General features: G+C 33.4%; 2 protein-coding genes across 6 annotated transcripts in view; one reads left to right on the top strand and one right to left on the bottom strand.

Annotated features, from left to right (window-relative positions):
• Positions 1–2,951, top strand: part of LOC138862687 (optic atrophy 3 protein homolog) — a 19,670-nt gene extending 16,719 nt beyond the window's left edge. For 2 of the 4 annotated variants that reach the window (XM_070125453.1, XM_070125452.1), the window contains 2 exons: positions 259–285; positions 1,604–2,951. In XM_070125453.1, the coding sequence (XP_069981554.1) occupies positions 259–285; positions 1,604–1,723 (147 nt within the window). In that variant the 3' untranslated portion in view covers positions 1,724–2,951. The remainder of the gene's footprint in view (positions 1–258; positions 286–1,603) is intronic. The other 2 variants (XM_070125455.1, XM_070125454.1) reach the window with 1 other exon arrangement.
• A 162-nt stretch (positions 2,952–3,113) lies between these two features.
• Positions 3,114–10,657, bottom strand: LOC138862686 (SH3KBP1-binding protein 1; the record flags this gene model as incomplete). Of its 2 annotated transcripts, none has more annotated exon segments than XM_070125451.1 (5): positions 3,114–8,564; positions 9,097–9,269; positions 9,807–9,903; positions 10,075–10,261; positions 10,518–10,657. In XM_070125451.1, coding segments are annotated over 5 exon segments (971 nt in total), but the record flags the coding sequence as incomplete, so codon positions are not given.
• Between the last annotated feature and the right edge of the window lie 123 nt (positions 10,658–10,780).

Raw genomic sequence — 10,780 nt, forward strand, 5'->3', positions numbered from 1 at the left:
TCTACACCTATGAAATAAACAAAGTTCATGGGTGGACAACTTTGTGACCTTGAGATTGTCTGTGGTGGTGTCACGTTTTTATTCATTCATTAATTTTCCCAACCCCTATGACACCTGTGTTTACAGTCTCCTTTCCTGTAAGTCTTTTTCTCTTTTAGTTTAAAATTGTTTTAACTTCCCGATTGTGTGACTATTTTCATCCTTTCCATAGGTTCTTTTTCACAAGACTTTTTGTATTATTTCTCAATATGTTTGCAGGCAAACTCACTGGCATTTGAAGGAAAAGTAAGTATCACATAATGCAAATACAATTTTATTGAATTAAAACACTTGGAATAAAACATTTATAAAGATGAACAAACTTTCTAGGGAACATAAAATATACATGCACAAATTTGACTAAATGAGAATCACAATTAAAACATTGGGTTTTACACACATAAAATAAGTGGCTCTATTCTAAAAGATAAGACACACTAAGGAGACAGATTACCTTAATTATATTCCATATGCTTATTCCCCTTCACTAAAACACGACACTTTCACAACCCCAAAACATATACGCATTAACATAGGGCTGAAGTGAGAGTGCTCCCCTGGAGTCGCTGAACAATTAGCAAAGTCCATGTAGGATAGTATTAATTAATGAGTGCTTCCCAAATCCGCTCTCTCATCTCTCTCCTGCGTTTGCTGGAGTGTGGGTAACCTCATCAACCCCACTTCTTGGCCCCAGGGAATGGTTTCATTATACTTACAAATGAAGTCAAATAAAATCCCATTAACAAATATAATAGTAAAGTAATAAGAAAATTATCTTTTAAAATCAATCGTATTCTAAAAATGAATATGGAAATCACTTTCTTTTAAAGAACCATCTTCCCTGCTGATTTGTGATATTTTATTGTTTTGTCTTTATGGAGCCTCTCTTAGATTAATATGTAATGTTTGAAAAAAGAACAATGATAAAAAGATTTTCTTGTTTTTAAAAGCTTTAAAATGATTGAAATGAAGTAAAACATGAGGTATATTTGCAGGGTTATATTGTGTCCTGTTTTCTTCACGATGTCTTCTGAAGCATGGAGGATAGACTTTCCTATTCCCGGCCATTCAAGGCAGGGGTCTCGGGTCAAAGCTGTGGCAGGAGTGACCCACCATTGCGAGTCTAAATGCGGGTCACTATACCCCCACTTACACCTGTCACCTATCACCTACACCATCTCCACCTACCACAATCTCTAACCACCAACCATCTACCACCACTACAAGAATAGTAATTACCAAAACAAAAACCTCCTACAACCACCACCATAACAAGAACCACCTCTAACCACCACCACCACCTTCACCTACCAACACTTACCATCTCCTGAACCTACCAGCCACATACACCACAAACACACACCACTGCCTATCACCACCATCGCCCACAGTCACATATCACTTACACCACAACCACATACCACCACCACAAACCATCATAACAAACCACAATGCACCACAACTGATACCACAAACGTACACAACTAACTACCAACCACAAACCCTCACCCTACCTCCAGCACCACCACCCACCAATATTTAACCTTTCACTTCTCCCTTCCAGATACAAGGGAGGCAAGGAGCTGCACTGCAGATGAAGCCCCATGAAGGACAAGCAGGGGAAGCAAGCAGCGGGAACCTCACCAAAGCCCTGGTGGATGCGAAGAATAAAATTTCTAGCTAGGCTTTCTTTAGGGTGTACATACATATTTTTTTCTTCTTTAGTTTTGATGAAGATTTGACAAATACTCAATAGAAAATGTATTAAGAGTATTTATGGGCATTAGAAAAAAATGTATAATTATGATGATAACCATTGATATGAGCTGATGTTTATAAAAGGTTGATAAGTATTTATTCAGATAAAATTGGATTTTTGTGAGAATAATACAATTTTGCTTTTTAACATAATTTAAATATTCTCTTCTAATATCAGAATTTTTTCTCTCTTTTATTTTCACAAAGTTGACATGAAATAAATTGGTTTTACTGGAATAAGTTAAGATTATTAAAAAAAAAAAAAAAAAGTAAAAGCATAAACACCAAAAAGTTGAATTACTTATTGAGAGTCTGAAAATGTGTACATATAGATTATTTATTGTTTGCTCAGGAATAGAAGTGCAGTGAAGTTTAATACTTAAACTCAAGAGCATTGAAGACATTAAACTTTAAGTAAATTAATATTGACTAACATTGTTTATATTACAGAACATTTTTATTTTTTTTCTGTTCTTATAGAACATGATTGATGACAGAAAATCAGAATATTTATTTGGACATGGCTATTTTGTGCTTTTAAGAATTGTATTAAATTTTTTCCCATAAATTTCATTTTGAATGGTGGGAAACATTTCTAGGGAGCATGGTGTCCAGTTTTTTTTTATGGTAATCACTTCCTTAATGTTAAAAGAACTTCATAAACCTAAGAAAGCCTTTTTGAAGCAGAATTTGTGCTGTATGTAATTTAAATTGGAATTTTCTTATTTATATTTTTTCTTTTATTATTTGCTCATTTCATGGGGTGGGGGGGATTTAGTAAGTTGACTGTATTATCAACAACATTGAATCCTCCATGTGTATTAGAAAAAGTAATATATACATTTATGATACAAGCACAAGCCCTTGTGGACATAGTCACGAGTGAAAAAATTGTTTACTAGTTTATTAGCTTATTTAATATTTAATATTTAATAATAACTTTTTTTAAAGATCACAATTAAAATGGTATATTGAAGGGGAAAAGTTATTTTTTTTATATATAGTTTAAGGTAATTTAATATTTAATCGGTTCTACCTGATTATGGGAAAATTTCTTCTCAAGCATTGTGAAATAGTTTGTATATAGGTTGAACTTGTAATAATATTGTAATGTGTATATATTAATTGTCTGTATATAAAAAGTTCTTCTGAAATGCAATTTTATTCACCCATTGAATTTTTGGGAGGGGGTTGTGGGGTGGGGGAGGCAAGAAGTTTTAGTAGTTTTGATATTGATACTTATACCCCCAATATCTTGTGAAGAAAAAATGCTCTGTGCCGACATTCTGAGGTATGACTGAATCAAACACAAGATATCCAGTGAAATAATTTTTTTTACTCATATAACAAAGAAAAAATGTATACAGTACAAAACCTTTCATAAATTATACAAATAACAAGAAGTTTACACTACAACATAAAACCTATCCTTTTAAGGTTCTTTAGTTATTTCAATACATTAATGCATATTAAAACTCAAAAGTATTGCTACTATAACCACATGTGAAATTAACATATATTACCCTGTTTTATATGTAATCTGTATTCAAAATAATGCACCACAAATATGCAAAAAAAAAAAATAAATACAATAAGTTCTAAATAAAGACTACATTCATACCAAGGAAATGCAAAATGATTATTAAAACAAAAACAAAAAATACTGAACCTTAAGTTAAATAACCCAATATTTTGAGCTTATGTAAAATAATGTTTCATATATAAACAGCATCTGCAGCTAATTTACAAAATAGCAAATGAAAAATGCTCAACATTTAAAGATCCGCTAACTTAGAGAAGTAAAAACAAGACAAAATGTGTAACAGCATATAATAAATGCTTATTAAAATGTACATTAATACTGAAAGTACATATAAGACGACCAGATAAAAATTATCTATTCTAAATATAGTGTGATATGTCTTACAATATGTAGAAGAGATCATGTTAATGCTACTGAGTTATATCAAAATAAATTTACAGTAAAAGAAACACTAAAATGGCAAACAAATTACAATGAAATAAATCACAATTCTAGTTTCCAAATGAAACCTGTCATGAAAAAATAATAAATAAAAAAAATCTAGTAAACCCATAGTTTAAATATTTCATCAGACTACCCTAAACTTTAGTATCACTGTCATCTCTCAAAATTTAAACTCCTAAATTAAAAAATAAAACATTTATTGCACTTCTCTTTTGCATACCCATAAAGGTCTACTTACAATCATCAAAGTCCAATTAAATTTCCGTATTCAGAAAAATAATTTAGAAAAGTAAGGAAGGAAAACTGTGAAGAAGAGGAAGAAAAGAATATTTATATACAGAAAACTTCCATCATATAATAAATACAACATTGATCCTGCCTTAAAATATCTGAAAGACAAATATGCCAAGTTTCCTCCATTAAAGTCTCATCTCTAGGTTTCATTCTTAAAATTTCCACTCCCAAATTAGCTATGCATTCTTAAGACTAATGTTTTTATTTGTTTTATTATTTCTTTTTAAACATAGTTGTGTACCTTCAAATAAGTATTACCTATTAATCATATCATTTATTGATTTTAACTCTTACTTACAATGATAATAGAAAAACACATTAGAAAATAGTATTTCCTAAACAATTATTTATTTCCCACATAATAATATGATTATTCAAAGCATGTCATACAAAGAGACGTATTACAGACATATGCTGCTATGTATATTTATTATGATGTATGATTAACCCATGGCCTGTAATTTCCTAATGTAGTGCAATATCTAAGGTAAGATTTATCTTACAAAACAAAAATAATGAGACAAAAAAAAGGAAGAAATTAAGACGTTAGAAATATTTACGTAGGGCACACTATGTTCGCACATGTAGGTAAGTGGGAAGATTCACAATGACTTCTTTCTAGTTACTACAACAGTACTTACAGTCATAGTGATATTGTATCTCACATGTCCTAATCTCTGATTTCTCTTAACAGTTATTTGTTTGAAAACAAGGAAAAACAAAGAGTGAGACCATTAGAAAAAACAAGAAAAAGAAATAAGAAATAGTGGGGAAAAAGGCAAGAATATGGAATATACATTGAAACTAGAGAAAGAAATGCCCAACTATGTTTAATATTAAAGCCATAGCAACATAGCCCTTATGAAAGACAAATACAAATTGTAGGATAAGTGCAAATGCCAATCCCACCAGACTGTCATGGAAATGCATCTACTTTTCTTACCTACATCTTTCAATTATCTATTTAGAGAGAGCTTTCCAGATAAACTTCAAAGCAACTTTCCTTCAAAACTTACTTCTGATATGGTGTCTTTCAAAACATATTTCCAAGTCACTCTCTCTCTTTAAATTAATTTTAAAGTCTTTTTGCCTATGAAGATTTGTAAAGGAAAAATAATGCATTTCTTGGACTGGAGTTCCCACATTCCTTGTAGCAATATCTTCTGTTTTTCCTTGTATATGTTTCATAGAAAGAGGCAGACATTAAGTTTGAGTGCTGCAACATCACAGACTGTTTTGTGGTATATGTTAAACAGTGTATTGTAAATATCTACATCTCATTGTACAAAACATAATTTGGCCTAAATCAAGAAGAAAAACAAAGCTAGCCGAAGAGTAAATTATGTGTGCAATCTTGCCATATAACTGTATATGTATGTTTTTCTTCTTCCTTTCTTACCACTTTCCTTAGATGATTTCTGCACTATGGAACAATCATGAATTCAGAGTGAAAGGCATAATCTCCTCATGCATGTGAGGCTGAACAGGAAGAAACTACTGTTCAAGAGTGGCAACAACAATACGTTACCCTTAACTTTCTGACCACTGAAAGGCAAAACCAGGAATGGATAACAGTCTTACTTACTGCAGCTTAAAATCACAACTTTGATGGGTAAATGCCTCTTTTCCTAAAACTATCTTCCTATATGCGCCAAACTACTGTCTATCAAGCATAAGCACTAACATTTGGCACTTGACAGCTGTGCAAGACAAAACCAGCTTGAATACAAAAAAATGAATCTTTCACATAAAAATGAACTTGACAGACATCACTATTTGCCTCTTTGAGTGTTATATTTGAGGCCTAAATATCCCTGTGTTAAATAAAATGTGAATCACTAAAATACTGTACTTGGAATTCTCCTTTCAAACAATTGTTGCCTTGTTTCTCTTTGCACTGGGAACTGTGGCACGTGCTTGTTCCTTTGGCTTGTAATAGTAGAGTTCAAAGGACTATATAATGTCAACACATGCTAAATTCTCATTGGCTGACAAACAAATAGACAAAATGCAACTTCCTTAGGTTTGCAGATGTCATATTCTTGTACAAGTAATCATACAATTTGGCATTTACTCTTGTGCATATATACTGTAGATATACAGTATATGTATATCACATGAATACACAAATACAAAGAAACATACATATCTAACACATTCATCCTTTGTAAAGAATCTCAAGGGTGATTGAACTTTTGAATGTTCATTTATACTTTTGAAGGCTGCGGGCTACGGCTATATACTAGACGGATTTGATTTAGTAGTGGTTTGTAACTGACAGTGGGTTCTTCTATGCTAAATAATGACCCATGTGCATTTCCCTGCATCATTAATGCCTCATTGTGACCAATAAACCAACACCCACTGCAATTTGCTATTTCCTAAATAGTAAATACAACGCGTACAATTATAAAAGGTCCACACATCTGGAAATTAATAAATGAATGAGTATCCCAGTACATCTATCTAAATATCTGGCTTATAATAATTTAAAAAATGATGATTACTGTAATGGCTACAAGTACTGGTACTGGTATATGATTATGTAAATTATGACTGGTTTAATGTAAATAGTCAGTTTGATGCGTGTGTTTAGTATCTGCAATGCACCTTTAAAGTTCTGAATTCACCAATGATATATATAAAGTTATTTGTGAATAATCAAACATTCTAATACTCAAAAGTACAGTTGGCCAAATAAGTGACTGTATGATGTACAATTTTTTTTTGTTCAAAAGAAGATCTGGCAACTTCACCTCACTGCATATTTTCCTATAGCATTTTATAAAGGGAAGTTTTTCATGAAAAATATAGCTATATAATCATTTATTCATCATGAATATCTTAACTCATATTTTAATGAGATAAAGTGAAAGGAAATTAATTTTGGATGAATATTTACAAAATATCATGGGACACTTGATTATATATATGGATAATTGAGAATTATTTTGAGGATGGCTAGTTTTGTGTACTTCATTCTAATACAAGCTCTTATTAGCATACTTTTTTCTAGTGTACATCAATAGCAAAATTAAATTTACCATATCCAAACACTGCATATAAGCAGAGAAAGTTGACAATATACCTGAATTACTTAAATAGACCATCTTTTACATTTTCTAGGTAACTTATGTTATGTTCATATTCATAAAAAAAAATAGTAAAGGAAATAGAAATGAACATCCTAAAGGTCACCAATGTTGCTCTGTAAGAACAATACCAAACATATTAATATAAAGATAATAACCTTGCAAGCCTTGATGAAGAAAAATATGGCAACCCAAAATCAGTGGGAGCAGAAGTCCACTTTCATACCATTAAATTGGTACATGTATTTTTAAAATCAACAGCCATTTCTGTCATACCATTTTCTTAACTATTCTTGAATGATTCTAGTTGCCAGACAGTTTTGTGCTGTTCAAAAGTTTCTGTATTTTACTTAGTCACTTATTTGCTTGATTGTACAAACTCACCTCCTTGAGAATATTACATAGTATTTTTAAGAATTTGTAAAATTGGTATGAATCATAAAAAATGCAAGAAAACCAGAAGATAGCTATGTTGAAAAACTCTCTTAATCAAAAAGAAGTGACCTTGGACCTATTACTAAAGAATGTGCTGCTCTGTGACCATGATTTCATTTATCTTGGCTAATGATCCATTGCCCTATTTCTTTTGTATGCATAATTAATATAAATGGTAAAATGTCCCTAAATAAAATCTGAAGCATATGCACCATTTGTCCATTTCAAATGTGACCAAAATATGATAGTTTGTAATGAATGTGACTGAACCCTCAGCTGAAAACCCATATTTCCCAAATATGAAAAAAAAATGGTCTTGTCTTACACCCATAGTGTCTATTCACGACTTCCTTACTAAGAAAATAGATACTAAACACTGCTTCACAAACTGCCCTCCACTCCAATGGCGAGAACATATTGGAAAATATTTCCACTAGTAGGAATCCCTATCAATAGATATATTTACCAAAGATTCCTACATAGTGAATTCTCCTCTATCACACAAGGCACTCTCACTGCCTCTTGGTGAAACACTCATGTACTGATCTTCTCAGCCACAATCGCCACAATATCTGTCTTGAACCATCAACAAGCCGTGCCCTCATCTTCATCTTCATTGGAGGAGTTGGCCTGATTTCCCCGGGTTGCTGTGTTCTGGCTATGGGAGAGGAATGCAACATTGGCTGGCTTGAGGAGGGGGCCCTGGTGTGGCTGGGGGCTGCTGCTTGTCGAGGGGCTTGCCAGATAGCTTGCACTGGGCTGCTGTAGGTGGGAGGGGCCAGAGGTGTGGTGGAGGTGACCAGTGTTGGGGTATGGGCGTTGGTGGGGTGGAGGGGCATTAGCAGGAGTGAGGGGAGAGGGGGAGAGACATGGTGTTGTGCACGAAGAATTACTCAGGTCACACACATCTAGGAGGCGGAGAAGCTCAGATGGTTCAGGACCTCCATTGATGCCCAAACCTGCAATTAAACATTGGAATTATTTACATTTCTTCAGAGAAAAAGAACTATGAAGAAGATAAAAAAGAAAAGTAGAAGAGAAAGGAGAATAAGGAGGAGGGAGGAGGAAGGAGGAAGAAGGAAGAGGAGGAAGGAGAAAGGAGAAAAGAGGGAGGAGGAGGAAGAGAAGGAGGACAAAGAAAAAGACCAAGAAGGAAGGAAAAAGGGCAGAAAGAAGGAAGGAAGGAAGGAAGGAAGGAAGGAAGGAAAGGAGGAAGGAAAAAAAGGAAGGAAGGAAATAAGGAAGAAAGATAGAGAAAGAGAGAAAGAAAGAAAGACAGACAGACAGAAAGAAAGAAAGAGAGAATGGAAGAAAGAAAGAAAAGAAAGAAAAAGATAAATTCAGTGGTAAAAACAAATCAGAAAAAAGAAAAGGATGATGAACAAGAAGTTGTATGACAGGCAATTTAAAAAACATCAAGGAAAAGGAACTGCCATAATAATCAGAAATTAACAAGAATAATAATGAGAAAAACCATACCTGCATCACTACCTTTATTGCACAGCTCCAAAGCTGTGGTCAGGTCCCACATCTGTATTGCCCCATTGGAATGGCCTGTGAATATGTATCTGCGAGGCCTAGAGCCCATTCGGCTGCTTCCCTCACACTCGTGCACACAAAAGCCACTAATGGTCGTGTTGTCCACCGACTTAATGACACATACTCTGGAGAGAAACATGCCTGTTACTTACTGTGTTACTGGAACCGCAATCTTTACTGATACTACTTTTATGGTATTGAAAGAGTTAACTGAATGTGTAATGTCACTACTGTGGACATCTGCAAAAAAGACGAATATTAATTGCTTTTTTCTGTGAATACAAAAATAACTACAGATATTTTTTTTGGTCTCCTTGAGATAAAATAGGTATGAGATATATATTTTCCATTCAGCCACCTTTGGAGAAGAAAAAAATTTAATGTACAAAGAAGATGCAAATGTGCAAACCAAACATAGCTCATCTAATTGGAATATTTTAACCATCCTGCAATTTACCATGAACAACAGCCCCTTAAAAAAGCTAAATTACACATCAAAGAGATCTCTCCTACTCTATCGAGTACCTATCTTATAAAAATAAATTCCAACAGTCAAAAATTACACACTAAAACAGTCAATCTAATGTGTAAAAGATGAACGGGTTTAGCTTACACATGGATAACACTTTAAAAAGATAAAACAAGCAACAAGCAAACCTTACCTTTTCCCATTGCTTGCAAGGCGAACAAAGAGCTGGTCAGTGTCTGGGACAACCTTTTGGATAAACACTTGTTCATCATCTTGCTCACCATAAGGCCCTGGGAAAATATTATTTTATTAATCTGCTCTTGTGTGTATATATCAAATATCAAGAACAAAAAAATATACAAATAAAGTAATTACATTACAAATGAATTTTTAAAGGAAGCTAAACTACTGTCAAATTATCAAAAGCTGAGAGAGACCAACAGCAAAACACAATTACTTACCACAATCATTTGCAATGGCATAATATATATTGGGATCTACTTCATCAATTGTAAGAATCTTATAGGACGAGAGAGGTGTTGACCCAGGCTGAGTAGAGATCATCCCCCTAAACCTTGTAACAGACCAAGTGCGAACATGGTTGTATTCGCTGCACACGCTGATAAGGAGCTTCTCTGAGAGAGTGACCTGTAATACATGACAAAATTACAAACAAAATTTTATGTAAAATCTGACAATGTCTATTATAAATAATGTATAATACTTATATACAGTACTGTGAACAAGCTTCATAAAAGCAAATTTTTAAAGTTATAAGATAACAGTATAACAACACAGCAAATCTTGTGACATCATTCATTCCAACTGCACAGACTAAAGCAACATAAAATGTCATTTTAAATACTTTCACCAAAAGTGCAATACTACATTTAGAATTACAAACCTTCGTTACAGGAAATCTGTGAACAGTGAAAGTCTGGAAGAGCTGTGGTCCATGGCCGACTGTCTCTGGGTGCTGGACAATCACACGCACTGTTCCGGAGCTTGTTCCATACGCGATTTCAATCCAATTCCCGCACACGTCTGTTGAGGTGTGGTGTCGAACTGAACTCACTTTATTTCAAGGAAAATAGTATTCATAATACAAATACAATATATGCAACTATTACATTACCCTCCTAAACTATTTAAAAAGGAAAAAATTGA

The sequence above is a fragment of the Penaeus vannamei genome, chromosome 9 (assembly GCF_042767895.1).
Source record: "Penaeus vannamei isolate JL-2024 chromosome 9, ASM4276789v1, whole genome shotgun sequence".
Classification (NCBI taxonomy): Eukaryota; Metazoa; Arthropoda; class Malacostraca; order Decapoda; family Penaeidae; genus Penaeus; species Penaeus vannamei.